At 51.2% G+C, this 25,614-nt stretch overlaps 1 protein-coding gene across 1 annotated transcript; it reads left to right on the top strand.

Moving 5' to 3' along the window:
- The first annotated feature begins 7,368 nt into the window (after positions 1–7,368).
- Positions 7,369–24,498, top strand: LOC144175181 (uncharacterized). The gene is made up of 8 exons (XM_077704286.1): positions 7,369–7,377; positions 8,495–8,656; positions 14,502–14,611; positions 15,992–16,250; positions 17,330–17,512; positions 19,737–19,971; positions 21,155–21,309; positions 24,382–24,498. Exons 1-8 carry the CDS (start codon positions 7,369–7,371, stop codon positions 24,484–24,486), a joined length of 1,218 nt encoding a protein of 405 aa, XP_077560412.1. The 3' UTR covers positions 24,487–24,498.
- The last annotated feature ends 1,116 nt before the right edge of the window (positions 24,499–25,614 follow it).

Here is a 25,614-nt window from a genome sequence, read left to right as displayed (position 1 = left end):
CTTGCATGGTGGAAGGCCGTGAACTTATCTCACCCTCCGATCTCGAGTAGAACTGGGAAAGCGGAGAGCAGTACTCCGGAAAGGGCTGTGTGGACGTCACATGCAAGCTATGTGGTACCAGTGAAATGGCTCGTACCCACTCAGGGGGATTGGCCAGGAAATGGGCTCCTTACCGAAAGAAATTATGTAATTTTTGTAGGGAAAGAAACATATTTAAATGTTAGAATGGATTAGCAGTAGATGACTAGAGAAATAAAAGTAAGGAGATTAGAGAAATAAATAAATAAGGCAAAAACGAACACTATTGAAGGAAAATTGGAAGTAAGACGAAGAAAGAATGTGGCACAGAGAGAGAGAGAGAGAATAACCTTTATTTCGTTCCAGCATGCGGGATTCCCACCGGCCGCGCAGGGCGCGGGCGAAGCAGTGAGCTCATTGCTACCGATGCCTCGCAAAGTGATGAGAAGGCTGGAGTCGGGATATTCTCCCAGGCCCTCGATTGGTCCTTTTCAATTAGGTTACCTAATTGCACACCAGGTGGAATTATTGGCAATTATTTTGGCTCTTCAAAAACTTCAGCATAGATTTTCGCATGGTATTCTTTCTGACTCCCTCTCTGTGTGTTCCGCATTAACATCCGAAAAAGATTCTTCAGTTATCCGCACATTCCGGTCATTTGTTCCTCATCAGCTTTATGAGGTTAGATTAGTGTGGGTTCCAGGACATGCAGGAATCTCGTACAATGAAGTGGCTGATCAATTAGCCAGATGTCTCTTTGCGGCCCTGTGGTCGTGCAATGTCCAAATGATAGCTTTCTATTGGGGGCGAGATTTAGACGTTTACAACTACTCCAGACTTATCGGCAAGACGCCCTTCTCTCTTCTAGAGATTATAGCCACCTTCGTCATGCATGGAAGCCGATGTTCTGTGACTCAAGGCTATGCGAGGTAGCAATCACTAAACTTCGGTGCAAAATTCCCCCATTAAATTTTTATCTTTATAAAGCTGGTCTGGCCCCATCCCCGCATTGCCCTTTCTGAGACGAGCCGGAAAATATAGAACATTTCTTGTTTAATTGCCGCAGCTTCTCCCCAATGCGACGCGCGCATCTGGAGTCAACCTTTCCTCCACCTTCCGCTAACTACTTCCGAAGTTTTGTCACTAGGCGCTTCCGCCCTTGGAGTCTGCCACAGGGATGTTGTGTCCGCCCTACCCTCCTATGTTGCGGAGACAGGCCGGTTTTCCTGCTAGCCAGCTAAGCGTTCACATTTAATTCATTTTTCTTCCTGACTCTACCTTCATATTATACACATTGAAATTTTCTGTTCTGTATTTCCCTTTCTAAATGTTGAGATCTAAAATAATATAGGTCACATCCTGACTGGCACAAAGCTTCTTGGCCAATCCCCTGCGTGGGTATGTGCCGTAATCTGAGAGAGAGAGAGAGAGAAAACACTTTATTCAAAAGCCCGGTTAAGTGCGTTCGGTGACCGACAGCCGCAGCCTGCCGGTGACCACGGCAGCTCTTTCCGCGAGACTCTTCTGGACGAAGGTATTTAGAAAGCACATGCAGCCGGTTAAACCTCCCGCTGTCTGCTACAGTTATTTTGTCATTCGGGGCGAAGGAACTGGGATTCTGCCACGGGGATCTTTGCCGCGCGTTGCACTCATTCATCCTGGAATCAGGCCGTCTGCCGTGTTAGACATCATTTGGCCCTGCTGGATTCCCCTGCAAGTATGTGCGCGCCTAGCTGGTTGGCTGGTTGCCTCAGATTACGGCTGTCTTATAGACTTTACGAATGAACAATTGCCTCATTCGTAAAGTCTATAAGACAGCCGTAATCTGAGGCAACCAGCCAACCAGCTAGGCGCGCACATACTTGCAGGGGAATCCAGCAGGGCCAAATGATGTCTAACACGGCAGACGGCCTGATTCCAGGATGAATGAGTGCAACGCGCGGCAAAGATCCCCGTGGCAGAATCCCAGTTCCTTCGCCCCGAATGACAAAATAACTGTAGCAGACAGCGGGAGGTTTAACCGGCTGCATGTGCTTTCTAAATACCTTCGTCTTATAGAGGAGAACCGTCGGCAGGAGAAGAAGAAATGGTCGATCGTTTCTGGTTCTCTGCAGAAAGCGCATAGCGGCGACGGGGCCAGATTAAAGTGGTGCAAGTATTAATTTAAATTTGGGACGCGACAGCGAAAGCTGAGGGTGACTTCGCAAGCTCGCGACTGGCTTATGCTGCACTTCCATGAGTACCGTAGGTGCTCGAGCTCCGAGTCTTCGTAAGCTGAATAAGGCATACTTTTAAGTAAGCAAAGCCTAGGAAAGCGAGCCGAAGTTATGAGGGATATATGGGCGGCAGAACCCCCACTACTGGACCACCCAGTGCCATTCCCGCCAGAGCATCCGCCGATTCATTCAGCCAGATACCTGCATGTCCAGGTACCCAGACCAAACGAAGTTCATGAAGGGAGGAAGGCGATAAAGCAGCAAGGGCTCGACGTAGGGGGGATGAAGTTGAGGAAGTAAGGGATGAGCAAACAGAAAATGAATCAGTGAGAATTATTGCCTGTCGTCTCGAGGAACCAAGCTTGCTAAGAGCCAATACTATTGCGAGAAATTCTGCGTGCAAAGACGTAGTAAAGTTTGGCAGCCGGAGGGAAAAGGCCCAATCTAGACCGGGAGAAAAAATACCCACGCCTGCCTTCTCCTGCCGGACAGACGCATCGGTTGCAATAATGGCGTGGAAAGGGAAACCGTTCAGATGATCCTGTAGGGGGCCTGTTAGAAGGTTCAGAGCTCCACAGAGGGAAAAAATTTCGTCAAAAGAAATATCTAAGGGCAACACTCTGTCAAGCACGGAAGCTGACAGGAGGGCCACATTTAATGGGTCAAGCAGAGATTGCACAAAGACCGCCTGTGGTTGTTTGAACCGTGGCCATGGACTGCCGAATTGAACAACGAAGGCCATAACGAAGGCTGTTTGCGGCCTGGATATGGGCGATTCCTTGACTCGTAAAAATGCATCTACGGTGAGAGCATGCATGCCTGAGGCTAATTGAGGAATACGGGCTTCCATGTATAAAATTTTAATTGGAACAAAAGGGGGAAAACCCAGACATAACCGTAGAGCTTGCCTTTGAGCATTATCAACGGGCGAAGTTTGTAGTGGGGACTTCCGGAGAACAGCACACATTCAAATTCTAGAATTGGCCGGACGTCTCCTAATTGCAGGCTTTCAATAAATGTTGTTCTCTCTCTCTCTCTCTCTTACAAAAAATTCCTCCTCCTCCTCCTCCTACCCCTTCTTTCTTTGTCTTTCTTCTTTGGGGTAATGAGCCGTACCTACGGAGGGAACTTGGCCAGCTGGGCCGCTTGTGAATGTTTTTTTTTTTGTGTGTGTGAACCGGCACATTTTATGCGAGTGCCCACGCTACTCGGCTGAAAGAAAAAAGCTGTCGTCGGCTCTGAGGAACCTGGTCTCTCGGCGGCCATTTTCGGAGGAAAAGATTCTGCGCTACTGGCCCTCTCCGTCATCCGCTCAGAAGGCGACTAAGGAACTTTTACGCTTTCTACGGGCGACGAACTTAAACACCAGACTATAGACTGAACGCCTCCAGTGTCTATCAGTGTCAGTGCTTCAGCACTGGGCATACGTGTCTACTCTAGGGAGCCTACATGTCGCCGTCTTTGCTCCCTAGTCTACTCCGACTTCTCTTCATTCTTTCTTTTCTCTTTTTTGCCTATTTTCCCTTTCCCACGTGCAGGATAGCAAACTAGGCTCTAGCCAGGTTAACTTTCCTGCCTTCCTTCTACACCCTTCCTTCCTTCCTTCCTCGATCGATTCCTGTCATAATCATCCTCAGCTTTTCTTCTAGTCCTCGTCGTCGTCGTCATCATCATCATCATCATCATCATCATCATCGGTGCAGAAAAAGGGCTCCATCCTTGTGGCCATAGGCTCTACGAAGCACTCTCCCAACCCTGCTTCATGGCGTGCTGTACAAGAAGCAATCAAACATCCATGCAGAAACTTCTCCGAAATCCAGCGAGCATCTTCAACACTTCAGACAGAGTGTACGTAACTAGAAACCAACGTGCCACTTGTTTCTATATTACACCATAGTTCGGTGCGCCGATTGTCCCACGAATACTTTGTGCTTTATGGTCATGAAAGTGGTTTTGCGTAAATCCAGCTCACATATCTCCGATAAGTACATTTCATCTAATGCTCGGGAGGAAACTTGCATGGACTTTGAAGGTTTATCCTTCGGGCAAATGTTTATTAGCAAATAGCAAATGTTTACTAAACAGGATTCTATTCGTTACCTCAACCTACCGCAATAGTATCTCTTTTTAGTCCTTAATGGGCGTTATCTAATAAGACGTTTCCAATTTCTGGCTGCTATGCCATCTGTATAGGCTGAAGTTCGGGACGCCTCTTCAGGAACTCTGCATCGGCAAGAGGTTACCGGCCAGGCTCAAGGTAAAAACGAAAAATGGGACGATTTGTTGCAAACCTGTGATAGGTGTAAGTACGGACCCGTTTTTGGCATCTCATTGAGAAACCCTGATTTGCTTATTATGCTTGTTTGGGCTCTCCTGAGACACCTTCGTGTGTTTTAGACGCATTAGTTCCGACACGGGAGCTAACGCCCACTACGGCACACGATGTCTTCGATCGCGGCGCTCCCCCGTCCGAGGCCCGCGAGCCAGCGCTCCGCCGCTGACGTCACGCCCCGCTTGGGAGGCTCTGCCTATCGTATCCGACCCATAGATACGGCCGGGTTGAGACTCCTACGCTTACGTATGGAAAAAAAGAGTTCTGTAACTGTAGCCATGCGGTTCAAACTTTGCTGAAGCCCTGCCGCACTATCACAACAGCGGTCGCATACGTGCGTTCCGTGCGCGTAAAACGTAAAGCGTCCGTAGGTATACACTATTTTGAGGACACTTTCTTGCCTGGCGTGCAGGGAAAAAAGAAAACGTAGACTACGCGCATCCAATCTACCGAGGATATACGCAGGCATAGGAAGTACAGTGGTGGCTGTGCGTTTCTTAGCTAGCTAGTCCCAGTCATATAATCCTATGCGGATTGAGGATTCCGAGGAGAAGGAGTGCTGATGTACCGCACCTAACACGCCTTTAGAACGACTACAGTGCATGCCATCCTCCCACTCTCCTGCATGGTCCCCGCCTCCACCGGGAGGACTGGACTGGATAGGACTTTAATGAAACAAGTCCTGCAGTAGGCAGGAGCCGGGTTACGGCTCCACCTCGACGTGGCCTGGCGTCGCGCCTTCTGCGACCCTACTCATCACAAGCCCGTTTTACGGAGCCCGTGCCTTTCGAGCGCGGCGAAGACCTGCTGGATGGCCCATGACTGGTCTGTCTTGCTTGTAGATTCGATGGCTCTATGGAGTTCCTCCAGATACTCTTTGAAGTGCGCGCCGTCTGGGTCGGCGGCACAGTCCCGCATGATGTGCCACCGGTTGGCCGGCCCTTTCTTACACACACTGCCCTGATCACTCGGGTACCCGTCCGGGTACATTCGGTGTAAGAAGGCCGGCGACGTTATCGACGCCGCTTGGAGTCTTCTTAGATGTATCGCCTCCTCGCGGCCCAGTGCCCGGTTGGGCGGCGGGTACGCTCGTCTGGCCAGACGTAGGGTTTTCAGTGTTTCGCCGTACCCCCTGGCTCTGTCCTTAGTTTCCGTCCACCACTCCCACTCGGGACGAGTGCCCACGTTGACGGAGCGCGGTGTCATGGCACGCGCTTCCCTGTGGGCCGTCTCGTTGTGGTTCGGCGCATACGGTGAGCAGTTGCCCGCGTGCGCAGGCATCCATTTGACTTCCACTCGTCTTCCGTCTCGAACTTCCGATCTTTCTATAATTCTTGCCGCCTTGCCGCTCACTCGACCTCTTTCCGGGTTTCGGACGGCCTCTTGCGAGTCGCTCAGGATTGTGTCGCAACCTTCCTCAGACATCGCCAGGGCTATGGCGATCTCCTCGGCCTCGGTGGCGTTCTCGCACTTCGCGCTCGCCGACTTGGAAACCCGTCCGGTGCGTGCATTCACAGTCACCAACGCGTATCTTCCTTGTCCGTACTCCGCCGCTTCAACGTACCTCGTCCGCGGGTCCCCGCCTGTTCGACGAGAAATTTTGCACTCGCCCGTCTTCTCTCTTGTGCTCCGGGTGCACGTTCCTCGGGATGGGGCTCACCCGCACGTTCTCGCGCGCCCTCTCGTCGAGTTCCTGGAAGTGTCTTCCTGTGACCCGGTAGCCATAGCCCAGGGTCTCGTGGATGCTTCTGCCCGTCTTGGTCTCCGCCAGCCGCTCTCGCTGCGCTTCCAGTTGCGCCTCGATGATCTCGTCCACCGTGTTGTGGACGCCCAACTGCAACAGCCTCTCGGTGTTCGTAGACTCGCGCAGTCCCAGTGCCCTCTTGTACATTCGACGGATCATGGCGTCGAATTTATTCTTGTCGGTCTGCGTCCACGTGTGGTACGCCGCCGTGTACGCCATGTGGCTGATCGCGAAGGACTGCACCAGACTTGTGAGCCCTTCTTCACGCATGCCCGCCTTCTTGGTTGACGCTCGCTGGATCAGCCGCAGGGTACTCGCCGTCTTGGTTGCCAGCTTCTTCGGCAGGTTGTCTTTGCTACCGTTGCTGCTGATCAGCATGCCCAGCACTCTGATCTCCAAAACCTCGGGAATTCTCTGGCCCGTCTTCGTGATCAGCTCCATGCGATCACACTCCCTTGGGGGCGGCGGCTGCCACCCCGCCTTGCGAGGCGAGTACACCAAGAGCTCGGACTTGGCTGGCGAACACTGCAGGCCCGTTCCGTTTAGTCGTTCTTCGATGGCCGAGATCGCCCTCTGCAACCTCATCTCTATACCGGCATCCGTGCCGCCGGTCGTCCACAGGGTAAGGTCGTCTGCGTAGATCGTGTATCTCACGCCCTTGACGCTCGACACGGCTTCGGCGACCTGTACCATCACGATGTTGAACAGCAGCGGTGAGGCGTGCCCACGCTGCCGACGTGTCGCTCCAGTAACTTGATCTCCCCCGCGTGCAAGGCGATCTTGTGGTTCGATAGAAAGTTTCGGATGTAGTCGTACCTTCTCTTTCCCATGTTGAGCCGCGACGCCTGCGCCAGGATGGCCGAGTGCTTGTGACCCGGTCGAAGGCGCTCTGAAGGTCGAGGCCCAGGATCACCTTGCTGTCCTTCGTCTCGTTCTCGATGATCTCCTTCTTCAGCTGCAACATCGCGTCTTGAGTGCTCAGGCCCCTCCGGAACCCGATCATCGATTCCGGATAGTCTTTCTTGTTCGAGGTAGGAAGTCAGTCTGAAATCGCCACAATGTGTCTCGTACTGGAAAGAGCTTTTTAGGTGCGGAGTACATTAGGACCGCACAATGACCGTTCGCGTCCGTGCGCATTGCATTAACAATCGCAAAAAATCACACAGGAACCGGCAGGATTCGAGGCTGTGCCTGGTAGACCAGACAGAGTTAGTGTCAGTCGTTTTACCCATTGGGCTACGACGGTGAGTTATTACCCCAGAGTCAAACGGCTTACTCCCTCGCCTGTAACGGTGCGGAGTACCTTAGGACCTCCCAATGTCCGTCCGCGTCCATCCGTGCGCACACCACCATCAACGAAAATCAAGCGAAATTCGATTTGAGCCGTGAGTTGCAGTTTCATTTAGGGAATAATCAAGGTGCAACTCACGGCTCAAATCGAATGGCGGTCGGGGCACAAATCGGATGTCACTCGGGCGCAACTTAGATGTCATTTCGAGTCCCCGTACTCCGCACCTTCGCCATCACCCACGGAGATGGAGATGCTGCCATTTTTTTAAACAGCGGAGCTATTGTTGCTGGACGTAAGTTCGCCGTTGCAGAAAAAAATACCAAGAAAATGCGGAGTGGTCCTGAGCGCATGCCTCGCGGCAACCGCCGAGCGTCCTCGGCACGCGCAGTGGCTTTAGCAAAAAGAGAAAGAAAGCTCCAGCGCTGTCGTCAAGCGCTACCACGAATGTAAAAGAAAAAAAAGAAAACTTCCAGCGCTAATGGTAAAGTTGAAAAGACACCCTGCTTGGTAGAGGACACCGCGGCCACCGCATTCTCTAGAAGCCATTATGGATAATGGGAGACATGGCTACGCCACTCCTTCCCGAGACTACTTTCAAATCCCGCCATCGCTGCCTCGAGTCGATGACGAAGAGTTGGTGGAAGTCTACAATGCTGAGGATGGCTTTGCATCCACCACTCGCCGCGAAGACGACGACGACCGCTTCGATCCATACGACAACGATTACTGGAACCGCAACTATGCAAATAAACAATGATACTGAAACTTCACTATGTGTCCGGCAATGCTCACCTACAACATTGCGAGGATTCAAGTCTTGTGCGAGTGCAAGCTTCCCCGATGTTTTTTTTTTTTTCTTTTTGCGGGCACCCATTGTGATCTTTTCTCCGCAGGACCTGTTGGACGTCCTGTACACGCATGGCTCCGACAGCGTGCACGTGTTCGGCGTGCGCCCCCTGGTATCGGACTGCACAGACCTCAAGTCGAAGCTGGAACAGGGAGAGGCCGTCAACTGGCACGCGTACCCAGTCTACGTCCACGCGGCCGTGTTCCTGGTGCGTGCGCGTGTTTTAACACCCGAGCTGTTTAAGCTTGAGCTTGGTCGGGTGGCGTTAGCAAAAAATACAAATAAAACACTGTGGCTCCTGTAAAGGGTGCACCACCGCATATAGGGTATTATGACGGTGAATTTGGTTTTCGCGCCTTCTAGAGTGTGAGAACAAGGGGCGTATGCGTATGCGCACCCCGTATACTGTGCCATTTTAAAGGTGATTGTTTTTGTTGGGCTAATAAAATTCAAATGAAAAAAAAAAGTTGGTGCAGCTTGCACTGCTTCGCCTAGTTTTGCGCAGAGGCTCCACGCTTTCCTTCTCTAGCTTACCTATCTCTTTTACCACCCTTTCTCCTCTTTCATCCCTTTCTTTCATTCTCATATTTCATCCCTCCTCCTCCTCTCCCCCCGCGCTGGGTTGTATGCAGGTGAGCCCCCAATTGGGCTCAATAATATCCCCAGTGCACTTCCTTTCCTTTTCACCCAAAACACCTAGTGGTAGTAGTAGTAGTAGTAGTAGTAGTAGTAGTAGTAGTAGTAGTAGTAGTAGTAGTAGCAGCGTGCACTAGTGGTGCAAAACTGGAAAAACAGCGGAGCATGGTGGTCGGCCTTCTTCCCTCCTGGGATCCGCTGTCAGTATGGGCAGAGTGGACTCTGGTATGGGGCAGGCGTTTATCCAGAATTATGTTTTTGTTTTTTGGGGGGGTGGGGGTGTTAAAATCCTTCGGGGGAGGGGGACGTGTATAAATCCCTGGGCAGCTAGGGTGCTTGTGGTTGTGGATTCTTTTTTGGGGGCTGTCGAAATCCTTCTGGGCCTTCTGGGGGGGTGTTAGGGGGGTGTTGGCGTGTGTGTATAATCTCTGCCACGACCGACCGGAACGGCCCTGTAAAATCAGGCTAAACTTGGCCTCATCCCTCAACACTTAGCAAGAACAACGCCAAACCTAACAAAATTTAGCAAAGCTATATAGCAAGACGTAGCAAAACCGGAAAAAACTAGGTCGACCCCCAGATCCGGCGTATCACCAAAAAACAGCACGGCCTCAATGAGCAGTATCGTCTACGGCTCGTGCACAGATTTCTCATTAACCGTCTTATGTATCACCTCCCTTACCTTCGTCTCACACCCATCCAACTTAACACACTTGATGCCCTTTTGCGGAAAACCTATCGACACGCACTACTCCTTCCTCTCTACAACCCCAATGACAGACTCCTAGCCCTAGGCATCCACAATACCATCAGAGAGCACCTAGACGCTCACCACACGTCCCAACTCACGCGACTAGCCTCGTCTCCAACAGGGCACTACATCCTACAAGCTATTAACACCACGCCCCCACACTCCCTCCCCCTCCCTCCCCCATACCAGCTCACATCCGCGCTCACATTAAAATCCGCCCTCTCCCTAGACACATGCACCCCACATACCATGCAGCTCGCCGGCATGCCCGAGCAGTCGCCCACTCCCACAAATGCCCCCCAGCGTCACACACCCTCTACACCGACGCCGCTCCGTACCCCAACCACCCCGCGCACTGCGTTGCAGTCATCGGGCATCACTCCCCTCACAGTACAGCCACTGCCACCATTCTAACCACTAACACCACGACGGCGGAGGAGGCGGCTATTGCCCTCGCGCTTTCCCAGCGCCCCACCCCCCCTCTCCGATTCGCAGACAGCCATCCGCCATTTTCTCCGGGGCAACATCTCCCCACAAGCCCTGAAAATTCTGACCACCCATCCCCCAACCGACACTGTGTGCCTGTTGTGGACTCCAGCCCACACAGGCGTAGGCGCTAATGAGGCGGCGAACGTACGTGCTCGTGAACTAATAGACCGGGCCACCGCTTCATCTACGCCTACACGCGGTGCCCCTTTCGGTAGCCCCGCCGGGCTCCTTCATTACAGGGACATCACCCTTCACTACCGCCTCCTCCGCCACCAGTACCCTCCACCACATCCCCAACTCATCCTAGCTCACTGCCTGCGCGTCCTCCAGACCCACACCTTCCCCCACCGCACTCAGTTCATTCACACCCACCCACACCTTTTTGACTCCCCAACATGTCTTGCCTGCGGGGCCCTCGACCAGTAGCGGTCCCAGAAATTGGTTTTAGGGGGGGCGAATGTTTTTTTTTTTTTTTTTTTTTTTGGGGGGGGGGGTCCCTTTTTGCGCAAATTCTGCGGAGGAAGTGATAAACATGCAGGCATGTGCGCGTATGCGGTGTAACCCGCGGTGTAACATGTTTACGGCCGCGCACAAGCGGGATTTAACCTCGCGCAAGTGGAATGCTTAAAAAAAACACAAAGACATAGGAAGCTGATGACCTGTTTGGGGGGGACGATCGCCCCCTTCGCCCCCCCCCCCCCCCCCCTTGGGACCGCCACTGCCCTCGACACGCTCTATCATTCTTTGTGCGAGTGCCCAGTAGACCCCTTTCCCCGTCCCTCTGGGAGCAGGCACGGCGTGACCCGGAGGCATCGAGTCAAGACTTGGTGACCACCCGGGCCCTGGCGGTCGCGGCGGCCCTGTGGACCCCCCCCCCCCCCCCCTCATTTGATCCCTGAGCATAAATAAAGTTCTCTCTCTCTCTCTCTCTCTCTCTCTCTCTCTCTCTCTCTCTCTCTCTCTCTCTCTCTCTCTCTCTCTCTCTCTCTCTCTCTCTCTCTCTCTCTCTCTCTCTCTCTCTCTCCAACCTTGCAGCAGTAGTGCAAGCTGCGCCAATATTTGTTTTGTTTTGTTTTCAAGAACGATCAGACCAGCCAGACGCGGCTCTGACGTTTGACATGTTTCTAACCAATAGTGAGTTATAGCAGAGCAGGTGACCTGCCAGGGTATTGTACAAGGAGGGCTATGGCAGCGTTTGTGCGCACAGGGGGTGAAACCACAGAAGAGTCGAAACTTGAGCTGGCCTTTACATAGCTTTGTACGAAAAGGCAGCGCAACAGATGAGGCGGAACAGACAGGAGACAAACGCTTCTACCAACCACATGATTTTTATTGCATCGGGGCGCCAGCTTTATACGTGCTGCAGGTCAAACACCAAAACAAAAGGAGAAATGAAGGGGGGGGGGGGGGAGGAAAAACTGAAACAACTCATAAAAACGCACAGCAAGGGTGACGGAACACAGGTGTCAAGTTTATAGATGAAGAATATCTTTTCCGAGGCGCGAGACACTCAAGGGGACCCTGCAACACTTCTTTCAACTTTTGCACGAGGTCGCGGGTTCGATTCCCGGCCGCGGCAGCCGCTTTTCTGATGGAGGCGAAAAGCAAAAACGCCCGTGTGTACGAGATTTCGCCGCACGTTAAAGATCCCCAGGTGGTCAAAATTAATCCGGAGCCCTCCACTACGGCGCGCCTCATCTCCTGCGTTGCGTCGGCGCGTTAAACCCTACAATCAATCAATCAATTCTTTCAACTTTTTTCGAAGTCTTAAATCCTTTCAGGACGTAGTCAGCCACCACATCCAGTACTTAGCTTAAGGGGTCGCAAAGTACCTCAGCCAAAAATGACTGCTCTATGCATGGCCATCAGATAACTTAGAAACTTACTCAAAAGATGTTTCTCTCTTTCCCAGTCTTGGCGTTCTTCAAGCCCTGGAATCACGTCGTTACAGCGGTGTAGCGGCTGTTGACCGGCTTTCCTTCAGTTGCAGCAATGAACGCATTCCACTTTGAAAAGAATGTCGCAAAAGCAACTCAGAAACGGAAGGCGTATCTGCTGAGACGCGCGAATCATGCAGTGCCGCTCCATACGAGCGATAACTAAAGCTTTCGCAGTGCTCCCAGACGAGAAGGAAAGAGGGAAAGCGTTTATCAGAAGTGTTACAGAGCCCTTTTAAAGCCCTAGCACGATCTTCACCGTACTGGACAATGCAAAATGCCTCGAAAATCTCGCGTGCCTTTTTCTTCCGATATCGGCCTAATATGCTGCATTTCTTGAACAACGGCGTGGAGCCGCAGCTTTTGCAACGCGCAACAAGGGGACCGCCAACAGACCCGCCGGGTGCATTGGCATGCTCGCGCTGACGGTGATTAATGCAACGGCCCGTCTGGTGGCTACGTGACTTTTCTTTGTTTCTTTTTTTTTTAAGACGATAGTCTTTCTTGGGCTACTTAAACCCAGAAATTTTGGTCTGTCTGTATGTCTGTCTGTCTGTCTGTCCGTCCGTCTGTCTGTCTGTGACCCGATTCAGCCACCCGGCCAAAGCAAAACAATGCCTGCGCAATAGTCTTATATAGTCACAGCTAAATCTACCCGTCTATGTCCGGTGTAATGTTCATACTTGTCAACATTGTTGAAGAAGAACAAGACATTACGCAAATATGAGACAACAAACCAATACAGAAGTGATATTTGCAGTCTTCCTTTATAAAAAAATCAAACACGCTTGACTTTTTCGAAATTAAATACTTCATCAACTGCGGAAAAAGAATTCACTCCGCCGTCGCCTGCTGTCGCCCGCGCCACTATAGCTTCTGGCGCCATTTTAAGAAATCAACCGGCAACAGTTACGCAAGGTTCCACTAGATAGGTTCCATGTTCTGCTTGCAACGCACGTGGAGTAGAGAAACGCGGTTCTATAAACGTTTAAGTAGGGCGCCTCGGTTAACGCGCGTCTTCACCGTATGGCAGCGTTCGCCTCGAGACACCCGGTTTGGAGCAGTGGAACGCGGGAAATTTAAAGTGATTTAAGCAAACCTTTGGCGTCTTTACGTTGGGAGGAGCGCGACGCAAGAGGAACAACATGGAGGTGAACGGAAAAGCGATGGTATGCATTTACTTCACAAAAGCCGATAAAGACTATCGTCTTTTGACGGCATTTGCAACGAAAGGAGCAAATACGCGGCCAATTTTTTTTTTTTTTTTTTTCGCAATTGAGCCTCGTGGGATGCATGCAGTAAACAACTCGAGGCTTGCATTTAACAAATTTCCGGGCATATATATGCTCCTTTTCACGGGTCTCGCAACGCAATTGACGGCCCCAGACAAGCTTGTAAGCTTGTCTGGGGCCGCGAATACACTTCTCTTACATTGTTCAAAACTTTATGTACGTACATAAAGAGTCACAGCCATGGACGTCGCCAGGATTTTGTCTTGAGTGACACATTCATTGTATCGAGGGGAAAGGGGAGTGGGCGAGGGGGCGGGACAACAGTTCTGAGGTGGCTTTGGGGGAAGGGGGGGCGAAGTGCCCCTTTTGCACTCCCCTGCCGACGCCCATGGTCGCAGCCGTGCAACCTAAATCAGGTGTGCGCATGCACAGCTGCGCAGACCGCATCCCAGGTGTCGTACCGGGACTGGTTAATCGCTCTGCTGTAATGCACCGGCCCATCGAAATTAAAATATTTCCAAGCTCCGGCTCGCATCAACGAGGAGCGTCCACAAAACAACTATAACCATTGGCGCGCGCTCGATTCCCATTGGTGGCGACGAGTTCTATAGAGCGTGCACCAGAAGCAAAATAAAACACAAAGAAAAACACATTCGGCGAGCGCTCAAGCCACATTGGCTGGGTAGCGTTCCGTAGGGCGTACATCAGGAAAAACGATACACAAAGAAACAGCATGCGAGTCTTAAATCTCACCCACAGTCTCTGTTGGCCTTTAGCTTCTGTGGGGGTGGATAGGGATTCTGCAACAAGCATGCAGTGAGTTGTAGGCTTAGCGTCGACATCTCGTCGACGAGTTTAGCCAAAAAAAAACACGTTCGCGTTCTCATCTCATAAGAATATGCTTACGCATCCTCTGCAGCGCTTTTAGTTCAATTTCTACGGGAAACCTTGCTCCCTGCGATTACTTCTGGCTGAAATAGTATTTTGCATCCCTTGCACAACGCGCAGAACTTCCTAGAAAGCCTGCCCACCCCTCTGCTTGGACACAAGCAGTATGACGACTGGATGGACGTGGTGGCCTGCAAGAACACGCTGGAGACAAAGGCCAAGATCATGCGGTGAGCTTCTACAGCGCATCAAAAAGCGGTCTTCCTGTATCTGGTACAGTTCCGGAGTCTCGAGTCAGCATGTGTAACGTACAATCATGGACTCAATGTGAAGCGGGGGTACGCTTGGTATAAGACCTTGCCGGGTACTTGCGCGATTCGGCTACCCCCTCTTTGTCGTAGCACATGCGGAGCCTACAAAAGCGACGGCGAGTCTATGCTCAGCTATGTCTGTACTGCACGTGGCGCACTTAGATTCGCACTTGTTTCTTATAAATTCGCAATACCTTGCTGCATGGGCGTCGGCAGGGGGTGCCAAATTGGCACTTGCCCCTCCCCAAGCCACCCCAGCACAACTGCCCCGCCCCATCGCCTTCTACCACTCGCCCTGCAACACAATGGGTTTGCTCCCCCTCTCAAGACAAAGCCGACGCTCATGCCTTGCTGCCATGTGCACGTCCCAGGGCTGATGTTTCAGACACACCCGCGTGAGGACGTTGTCAGGCGAACGTTATTGGTAAGCGTGTGAGGACCCCACGTATGATAGATCCGGAAGGGAAACAAAAGCACACGTGTAAGAAGGACGAAGCTCGCGATATTTTGGCTTCCTCGGCGCGGTATGTTCATTGCATGCCCTTGCAGCACTCAGCTCACTATGCCAGAATAATCTGACATTGGCAAGCTGTCTTCCTGAAATTTCAATTGCGCTGCTGTCGAGGGCTCAATTACGGCGCAGAGTTGGGAGTGTTGCAAAAGCTCGGTGTTCTGGTGCTCACTGTTATAGCTCACTATTTTCGCATGTTACAAAACAAGTGTTCTCAAGGCGTTGCGCAGGCTCTGCTATTCAGTCTTAGTCCCCCCCACCTCCTTCTGCGAAGCTGTATATGCATGGCCCGTGTCCGAGTGCAAAAACTCCCATGCGTGTGATAGATGGAGCAGGTTCTGATAGCAGTCCGCGTCCCACACTCTCTGCGATGATTAATTAATGGGCTGCGCGTCGGAGAAAACTATGGCCGGTTCCCATCGCCGCAGAGGCTTGAAGGGAAGTGCTGACCCTATATCTGGGTAGCGTTGAGTTCGCGTTGTGATGGGGAGGCCGCGTTGTGTCAGGACTTCCGAAGAGCGGGGTACGTACAAGGAGCAACAGCGGCGGGAATGTGAGAAGCGGCCGGCCGCCGGCCAGAACTATATATGACGTGTCGCGGTGAGACAACAGTACGATGCTGCCAAAGCGGAAAACGGAGCGCCCGCGGAATTTAAGAGAGACCGTCTGGACAGGCAATTCGGATTTAGTTGTGGAGTGTATGATCGGTTGAGTCGGTAGCCTTACGCTAAAAGAAATCGGTGTATAATTAAAATGCACACAATTTCAATACACGCGCAACAACTCAGTGTGAGCAAGTCCCTTCCGGAGGCCCACCAGGAGCTCCTGCGGCAGTTGCTGATGGTCCTGCGCAAGCTGTGCCGGGAAGTGCCGCGCAGCCACGTGACGCCCGTGCTGGCGGGGCACTTCGTGGGCCCGTCGCTCCTCTGGAAGCCCGGCTCCAAGTTCGTCGTGTACCCGGACAGCCGGGAGCACGCCTCGCTGGCTGCCCTGGTGCGGTGCCTGGTCCTCTTCCTGGACGACGTGTGGAACGACATCGACGAACAGGCACGCGTGCCCGCCTCCCTTCTATACGGGTCCCCCCGCGCGTGAGAACACGAGGGGATAGCTCCATCACCACGAACGGAATTGTTGGCTTGCTTGCTGCGGCAGTAAGACGTAGTAAGACGTAGTATATATATATACGACAGTATACGGCAGTAAGACGTAGTAGTATAAGACGTATAGTACACTGCTGGTTACGGCAGTAAGACGTAGTATATATACGTTGTAACTCTTCTCGCCCGAGCAGGGGTGGCGTACACTGTTCAGGAATTCTGCGTCCCGGAAGAGAGTGGGCTATGGCAGTGGCACTGTAATTTTGTCACGATTGAGCCAGTACAGGGCGGCTAGCACAGCCCACTCTCACCCGCCGCGGTGGCTCAGTGGCTATGGCGTTGCGCTGCTGAGCACGAGGACGCGGGTTCGATTCCCGGCCACAGCGGCCGCTTTTCTGATGGAGGCGAAAAGCAAAATCGCCCGTGTGTTCGAGATTTCGGCGCAAGTTAAAGATCCCCAGGTGGTCAAAATTAATCCGGAGCCTTCCACTGCGGTGCGCCTCATCGCCTGTGTAGCGTCGGCGCGTTAAACCCCACAATCAATCAATCAATCAATCAATCAATCAATCAATCAATCAATCAATCAATCAATCAATCAATCAATCAATCAAATCAACAGCCCACTTTCTCGGGGTGCAGGTTTCTAAAAGGTCTGGATTATTTGCACGATGTTTTAGCATGTGGGTACGTGTGTGCGCCATTAACCGGGAAGGTATGCCACTTGAATGGCTCATCCGTGAGAGCGCCTAAAGACCACGAACTTAAGTTTGCTATACCGAGTGGAGATCTCTTCAGATATGAATGGCGAACTCTTATTACTGACGACATTATATTCGCAATTTATGACGCCATTAATACTTACCGGCAATATTCTCCGTTTAACTTCAGCCAACAGCCAAGAATACGCAAAGAGCAATGTGCGCGAATTTTCGACCTGCATCTTGCTGTGGCGGTATTCTGCGATATGGCACGTAAGGCACCATAACTCGTGTCCTAGCTGCTGTACAAAGGTACGCGTGTGCCTCGCAGGCGACCTTCTTCTCGCCTCGAAAGCGCAGCACTCGCAAGGACGCCGCAGCAACGTTCGCCGCCGAAGTGACCGACACGTTCGTCCGCTGCAACACGTCCCAGTTTGTCGACAGCCTGGAGAGGGAGTCACGGCAACACGCTGAGATTGAGGGCCTGATTGCGGCTGCGCCGTCCAATCCCCAGGTTACGCATGCTCCAGTTCTGGGGCCTAATTGCGGGTTTGTCCGTTTCAAAAGCGCCAGTTTTAAGACAAATAGGATAGGCAGCACGGCCGCGTTTCGACTTTCTGCATCAGTTTCATACCAGCCATGCACGCATTTCAAGATCTTCAAAGCGAAGGCTTCTACATTCACTCACATCGGAGCTGCGCGAATAAAATTGTTCAAAACGTCATTCACAACCCCAGAAGGGTAGCCAGCGCAAAATCTCCCTTGCATTTCCTATGCTCCACGTGTATACATTGGCAATATGCCTAACGGAAGCAATGCACAGAAAACAACGGGGCCTAAATTTGTCGCACGTACAAAGGAAAGTTTAGATAGCTGGCTTCTGGATACTGCTAAGGTAATATCCCGTCCCGAGGATCTATGACCTGACTATTTTCATATCACACGCTGAATTTCATGCATGGCAATCCGCGCGCGTTCTATGCCGGTGTAAAGTGAATTCGATGCATTCAGACACCGTACGCACACTATACCAATGCGAAAGATCAGACGGCCGCCAGGTATTCTATATTCTGTTCTGAGAGCCACTTCTTGGGTCTTTGCGTGACGGTAACGTCAAAAGTATTCTAATGATGTAAGACCCATTAAACCCGCAGAGTTTTCTAATGTTAATTATAGCTTATGTCGCGGCAAGAGCTATAATGTTAACTGTGGGCTGCAGCTAAAAGTTTTTATACCTGCGCACTTAATTACAAATTGGTGGATCGGGCTGAATAGGCACAAAAGGTATAAGAACTGGCCATTGACAGTAATAGATATCAATGTTACCCACCGCGGTGGCTCGGTGGCGTTGTGCTGCTGAGCTCAAGGACGCGCGCGTTCGATTCCCGGCCGCGATGGCTCCTTTTCTGATGGAGGTGAAAAGCAAAAACTCTCGTGTGTCGCGATTGTGGGGCACGTTAAAGAACTCCACGGGGTAAGGATTAATCCCGAGCCCTCCACAACTACACGCGCCCCATAGCGCCGGTGAAACTTCGGCGCTTAAAGGAGCCATTAAGAGAAAACACAAGTTTGGTTCATTCAAAAGATTGTCTCGTTAGAATCATACTGACACCACTTTTAACGTAAACTTCGCTCAAATAAGCTACATAATTAGGAAAAACGGGAATGGTCATGCGACCCACCAGCTCATTTCCCGCAACAGAACCTATGATGTAACATGAGCTAAGCTCTGCGATTGGCGGAGGCTGGCCGAAGCAGACGCAAATTAGGTAGAGCTTACAAACTAGACGAACGAGCGATTTGCGCTTAAATTTAGGGCACATTCTTTACAAAGCAATAAGAATGATGGGACAAACAGTGGAAGTTACGAAAGCACATGTAAACATAGAAGTACTGATGCGTTCTGCTGTTCGTACTGCGCACAGCGTGCTTGGTTTAGCTGCACAGCACTACGGGGCTTGGGGTTGTCTCAGACGTCACTGGCCGATTGACGTAAGTAACGGTGTCTTACGTGACCCCATTTGTCGGGCGAGCACTGTTTCAGGGAACGAATATTTTCTCCCAGAACAAAAGCAAGCCAGGTTTAAATGCGGGCAAAAACAAACCAAACGCTTGCCACGGTATGGTGGCGCCATCTAGGTTACGGAACGTAAAGAAACGCGGGAACAAACCAACACCGCTGTACAGGGTGGAGACAACCTTTGAACGGTCCCGTGCCGCCGCAATTGGGCCAACGGGCTCAACGCGTTATTCTTTTCGTTTCCCACGAGACCTAGCAACGCGAAACAGACAATATGATTCAAACTTCTTCAGTAAACCGCGTTGCGGCGATAATTTTAGCGCGGTTTTGACACAATGACTTGCTTCGGCGGCGAGCGAGCAACCGAAAATGGCGGCGCCAGCGTATACGTGTCTCTACCCTGTACGGCGGATGCGTGAATGAAGGTATTCTAGGCTGCAGAGCGGTCGGTTCCTGTGATGTCATTTGGGACCACGAAAACGCACGATTGAGCAGGAAAATCAAAATTTTAACCTAAATTGTTTAATTTCTCAGTGAATAAAGCATCGTTTGTATCCGGACAAGCGCTGGGGGCACTATAAAACACGAAATCTTTCGAATAAAACCAACTTGCATTTTCTCTTCATGGCTCCTTTAACACCCGGAATTTGAATATCAGTGTTCCGCTGCTCATCACCGAGTTTTCCCACGTGATCATTTTTTCCAATGCACTCTCAAGGCGACTTCATTCGTGTCTGGCGGCGGAGCTGCGTGCCGACCGCCGTACCGATCTGTGCACACGTGGCCGGGCTACGGCAAGAGGAGGGAGACGGGGCCTGCTTCGGACGTCGGCGCTACCGCTAGGCCTGCAGCGCCATACTCAGCCTCGGAGCGGGCGTCCAAGGTGGCTACATTCCCCCGCTGCTCAAATTCGGACGCCTTCGCCGACTTCGCCGATGACGATGATGTGCCAGGTGCGCCGCCTTCGCATTTGTGCCCGTTGGTAAGCGGTAATAAGTGCCGACGCTGAAAGGATCCTGTACTTGCGGCCAAGCTTGCACTTGGGGGCATTTGTGGGGTTGAGAAGGGTCCAGATATTTCATTTAAACACGAAAGTGTTTCATTCCGGGAATCACGAAGATATCACTTACGTCATATCCGTCACGGAAGTGACGCCAGTAGCGAAGCAAGCGGCCTGTAAAGGGTGCACCCCTGCACACAGGGTCTTCTTGCGGGGAAGCAACCTTTAGTACTAAAGAGTACGCTATACTCCGGGTTGTTCGTTTTCAGGTGTTATATTTTAACACGAGAGTGTTTTATGCCGTGATACACCAAGATTTCACTGACGTCATATCCGTCACGGAAATGACGCCAGTACACCTTTGCCGAAGCGACCCGCCAGCAGGACGTCGCTCGCCAAGCACACCCACAAGACAGCTGCCAACCCGAAAATCATGCTCAGCCGCAGATTTCGCTACACATGCCACTTTCGTGCTTTACCGATTCCAATGACAGAGGAATCGATTCAACCACAGTTTTTTTTTCTCTCTTTCCCAGTCTTGGCGTTCTTCAAGAGCTGGAATTACGTCATTACAGCGGTGTAGCGGCTATTGGCCGGCTTTAATTGAGTTGCAGCAACGCATTCCACTTCGAAAAGAAAGCCACAAAAGCAACGCAGAAACGGAAGGCGCCTCTGCTGCAACGCGCAAATCATGCAGTGCCGCTCCGTGCTGGCGAGCTTTCGCAGTGCTCCCAGAATCGAAGGAAAGAGTGAAAGCGATTATCAGAAGTGTTGCAGAGCCCCTTTAAAGCCCTATAGCACGATCTTCGCCGTACTGGACAATGCAAAATGCCTCGAAAATCTCGCGTGCCTTTTTCTTCCGATATTGGCCTAATATGTTGCATTTCTTGAACAACGGCGTGCAGCCGCAGCTTTTGCAACGCGCAACAAAGGGACCTCCAACAGACCCGTTGGGTGCATTGGCATGCTCGCGCTGACGGTGATTAATGCAACGGCCCGTCTGGCAGCTACGTGACATTTTTTGTAACTGTTACAATCACACATTCCATCACCTGCACACCTTCGTAACGTATACGTTATGTGCTTATCTCAATTGTACGTGTGCCTAATTCCGTGCTCTGCTGGACTGCATGCAGCGTTCCCTTCTTCGCAAGGAGGAGGCGAGGACTACTTGTACCCGGACTGGGCCTTCCAGTACCCCGAGTGGAACCTGCTGGGAACAGAGCTTCCCGGATGGGCGGCCCGTTCCTGCTTCACGCTGGACATGAACAGCCTCGCCGAGCAGACGACGGTACTGCGCATGATCGGGGCCTTAGCACCGCGCGGCTTGCTAGCTTTCTTTGAAGAATACTACACATCTAGGATTCAACAGCCATTAATACTAGCTAAAATGAGAGAGATCGCCCGCTGGTGTCGAGAATTGGGGATCGAGCAGATAATGCAATCTATAGATTACAATTTTTTTTCGTTCCTTTTACGAGGTTACTACACAGTAATACATGAGATGCACGCATGGGGATAGGCTTTTTTGAGGTAAAACACTGTTGAGGGCGTAGTATACAACGATTACGTTCATTTTTAATTAGGCAATTCATTCGGAGTGTCCCCTTTGAGGCATTTTAATTACCGGGATGGTCAATTAGCGGGGATTTGTACACACGCGTAATAAAAGAAAGCACGCAGTTCCCAGCCACGCGGCATTGAGCGCGGATCATGCAAAACACTCCGAATACGCCTGACTTTCTGTAACCATCGCTGTGTACTTTCTCATTCGTGCCTGGAGTTTTTTTAACAGCAGAACTTTTTAAGCTCGAGATTGGTCCGTTGGCGTTCGCAAATAAAAAAAAAAAAAAAAAAAAAAACTCAGGCGCGATGCGCCAGCCTCTCCCAGCCTGGCCTCCCCTAGCTATGACGTCATCGCGCGCTCCGGCACCGCTCGTCCTTCGAGGACACTCTGCCCAGCGTACGTGGCGCTATCTCTCGCGTGATCTTTTCTTCGCCAGTTCACGGGCCTTCGCGCCTGAAGTGGGGAGGGGCGCGAGTTCGCGAAAGCCGGTTTCCGCGGGTTCTAGCGCCTGCTAAAAACGCGGTCCACTTTGGGAGAGGTGTCAAAGCCTGCGGACATCTTGATACTATCCAGGCCTGCTAGTCGTGAAGAGCCCTCAACGGAAACTTCGGAAATCCATGTGAGGTGCAACAGCTGGGTCTCCGACGGAGGGAGAGGGGCCGCCAGCTCTGTTTCTTCCGCCTCGCAACACTAGCTCATGCGCCATTTTTTCCCTTTCGGAAACGTTATTACCCTACATCAACCTGTAATGCCGGGGTCCTAGCACCCGGCCGCGGTTCCTGAGAGAGACACCGAGTCCCCGGAAGCGCGAACCTTTACAGGTTTCTCCGCGCTCTTAACTCAGTACTCAGCTGTCCGCCATGTTCGAAACTAGCTCGTGCCACATCTTCGTAACCCTGCACACGGTGGTGTGGATAGCCACTCGAATTTACCAGAAACCTTAGATTTAAGAGCAGATTCTAGCATTCTGTATGGGCGCGGAAAGATTGTTCAGTAGCGCGCAAGAGAATATTATGGAACTCGTGGCTCTAATTTTAAGACTAAAACGGAAGTTATCTGGAGTGATCGGAAGCACCCTGAAGAGCAGATTTAACGAAGCTGAGAAGGTAGATAAAGTCACCTTCTCCCCCTCTTTTCTTTCTCGTTCGCCTTGCTGGTGGAGGAGCAGATCGATGCTGCTGACACGGCGAATGAAGACGAACTCGTTTTCTGCTGGCACCAATTGAGGTTGAGAAAACTACGACACCGGAGAGAAGAGAATGTTTAATGCGTCTCCTGCTCTATATACAACGTTCTACGAGATATTTTATAGACCTTTTAAATGCAGAGGATTCTCTGCTGCTTAAAAAAAGAATATAACTTTCCCTTTCGGGAACATCTGATAGGCTCCAGTAGAAATGTCCACCCGTGTTTAAAACCCCCTCAAATCCAGGCGATCATTCGTCGCATGCGGTCTCGCGCGGTCCTTGTGTAATTCTTCGTAATTCCGAGGTTCACACCGAGTTGCATGAATGCGCTGCAATGCGGTAGCGCTTTGCCACCGTGGTGCAATCATCGCGCCACACGCGAATGCGCCATAACACACACACCGTACAATGGCACTGTCGTTACGCGGCTTTGCGCAATCCTTTGGAATCTCGAATGCCCACAGCGCACTCGAACGAGTCCCTCGTGGACCGGAAGCAATACATGTGATGCAACAGTCAGCTTGGTTCGGCGATGAGTCACCCTTGCGTATCATGGTCACCGCCGCTTGGTAGAACGGCTGCCGTTACATGTCTTTAGGTACCCAACCGATGATGGGTCAGATATTGTGTAGAAACACGGGGCCTTCTGAGGTAATTAGTTTTATAAAGCGTTGATCTACTTTTGTAATATTACCACTTATTTTTGTTCGTAAACTGAGCCGCTGGGCGATTGTAAGAAGATGAAGTGGAATTGGCGGCAATTTGTTACGGCCAGGTTAAAACCCAAGCAAACACCGGATATCTGTCGGCCGTCCACCGTACGTCCATTCCGACTCTATACGGACGTTCGAAGAACATCCATTTTAGGGCCGATGGACGTAACATATACGTCCGTGGGACGTCCGGATTCAACACCTCCGTACGTCCAGTCGGTCGCCCAAAATTGGCTGTATTTCGGATTCTCAGTAAAAATTTCCAGGTTCACATAACGAGAAGCTTATGTCCCTACAACGAATAGTACACCGCACAAGACTAACGCAGTACCGGGCAGACAGGCATATATGAACACGTACAGTGAACTTGCTTCACATGTTTCGTCAGCGGCTCTCAGTTCTTATATATCCTTCCCCATAGAGATAGATCATCGTTGGAGTTGCTGAGGTGCTTCGAAAAATAAAAAAAGGCTTAAAATTAGAAACATGCAAACGAACCTTGCAATAATACAAGCCAAGGTGTTGATGTACACAATCTTTTCAATTGAAAAGCAAAGTAGCTTTCTGGTTTTTGCTTTCATATATTCCATTCACGCCATTATGTGATGCTTCGTAGTAGCTTTGTACCTCTGGCGGATGCCATTCGGACTTGTACACCCGTTTCTGGATGTCCACTGTACGTCCGCCGTCCAAACTGGGCCTCGGATGTTCGGCTGTATTTAGGACGTCCCACGGACGTCCGTGGTTGCTCGGGATAGGCGTTTGTGTTGGCTTTGTTAGCTGTTAATGATAATAAGTGCGATGAAATTCGAGTCGCTACGGCCGACTTATTTAGGTACGAGAAAGAATGACTAACCTCTGTTCTTTTTTTTCTCCGCATTTCTCTCAATTTACAGCGGAAGTGGATCGCCATTAACACCAGCCTCCACAACCGAACCACCAACGTAACCACATCGGAGACTACACCGGCGCACAACACGCTTTCCGGGACGCGTTTATGAGCGTCAGAGAGACGAAATAAATATTCAAAAAAAAGATTTTTTTTTCCGGGCGAAATGGTGGCACTGAGTCAAGACAAGTTATTTACCTGCATGACGAATGAGTTCCCGCTACCACAGTTTAATTCACTTACATTTTGGTGCAGGAGTTCACAAGGGCTATATGTGTTTGGGCTAGATGGGTTAGACGATAAAATACCAGTGACTGACTGTCACGGACAAAGCGAATGGGCGCCCAAGTGCGAAAGATTTTTTACCAGCGAAGCTGTTTTGTAAATCGCAATTTTTCGTGTCCGAACGCGCGCGCATGAGCGCGGGCCTCGCGGCGACCGGACGGCACTTTCCAAAACCAAGAAAATGCCTAGCGCTCGTGTGTGCGTGCCTCGTTGCGACCGCCCAGCGTCCCCGGCTCACGCTTGTCAAGCGAAGCGTACCCACTTAGGGGATTTGGTCAACATTGGCCAAAAAAACTCCAGCGTTTGCCGTAATCGTGGTAACACTTGCTCGGAACGAGAAATACACGTCACGGCGAGGCCCAATGATCATCACTTCCAAAAAAAAGAAAAACGAAGGAAGCTCACATATTTAGCAACAATGATGGAGTGAAGGTCTTTGCCGCTTCACTGCATTCAAGCCTCACGAGTTAGTGTGAACTTCCTTCAATTTTTTGGATGCGACCGTCTAGTTTTTGAGGATTCCGAAAATTTATTAACGTTCTCGAGCTACTCGCCAATTTATTACCCCTCGCCCACAACTTAACTGAAGGGAGACTGAAACTAGCAGGGACCGGTCCTAAGCGACTCCCAACAAGAAACGACGAGCAAATCGACTCTGTTATCAGTGCCAAACTGCCCTATACGAAATTCTCTATTCTTTTATTTTTCGCGTCCTCGGTCGGTGGTGGTGGTAACACGCATTTATTTTATGTACAAGGGATACAATGACGCCATGTTACGCTTTAGCGAATTTTGGTGTCTAGGGACGAGGGATTAGGTAATGGGAGTTGGGGAAAAAGTAGGATACATCCAATGGTACATCCAAGTGGGTGAGTGCCCGGCAAATAAAAGAGGCCTTCAAAATGCATCACTGTGCGGCTCTGTAAGCGGACTCCAACACGTCCGAGGCAGTTCC

This window comes from Haemaphysalis longicornis, unplaced genomic scaffold, assembly GCF_048455015.1.
Source record: "Haemaphysalis longicornis isolate Haplotype H1 unplaced genomic scaffold, Haemaphysalis longicornis Haplotype H1 scaffold_3, whole genome shotgun sequence".
Classification (NCBI taxonomy): Eukaryota; Metazoa; Arthropoda; class Arachnida; order Ixodida; family Ixodidae; genus Haemaphysalis; species Haemaphysalis longicornis.
Note: the sequence above shows the minus strand (reverse complement) of the source record. Positions and strands in the feature narration are given on the sequence as shown.

Bases quoted from the DNA above. Each gene is read 5' to 3' on its own strand.
- LOC144175181 (XM_077704286.1), top strand. The intron at 8,657-14,501 runs GTGCGTGCGCGT...CACAACGCGCAG, and splicing joins TCCACGCGGCCGTGTTCCTG to AACTTCCTAGAAAGCCTGCC. The intron at 14,612-15,991 runs GTGAGCTTCTAC...GCAACAACTCAG, and splicing joins ACAAAGGCCAAGATCATGCG to TGTGAGCAAGTCCCTTCCGG.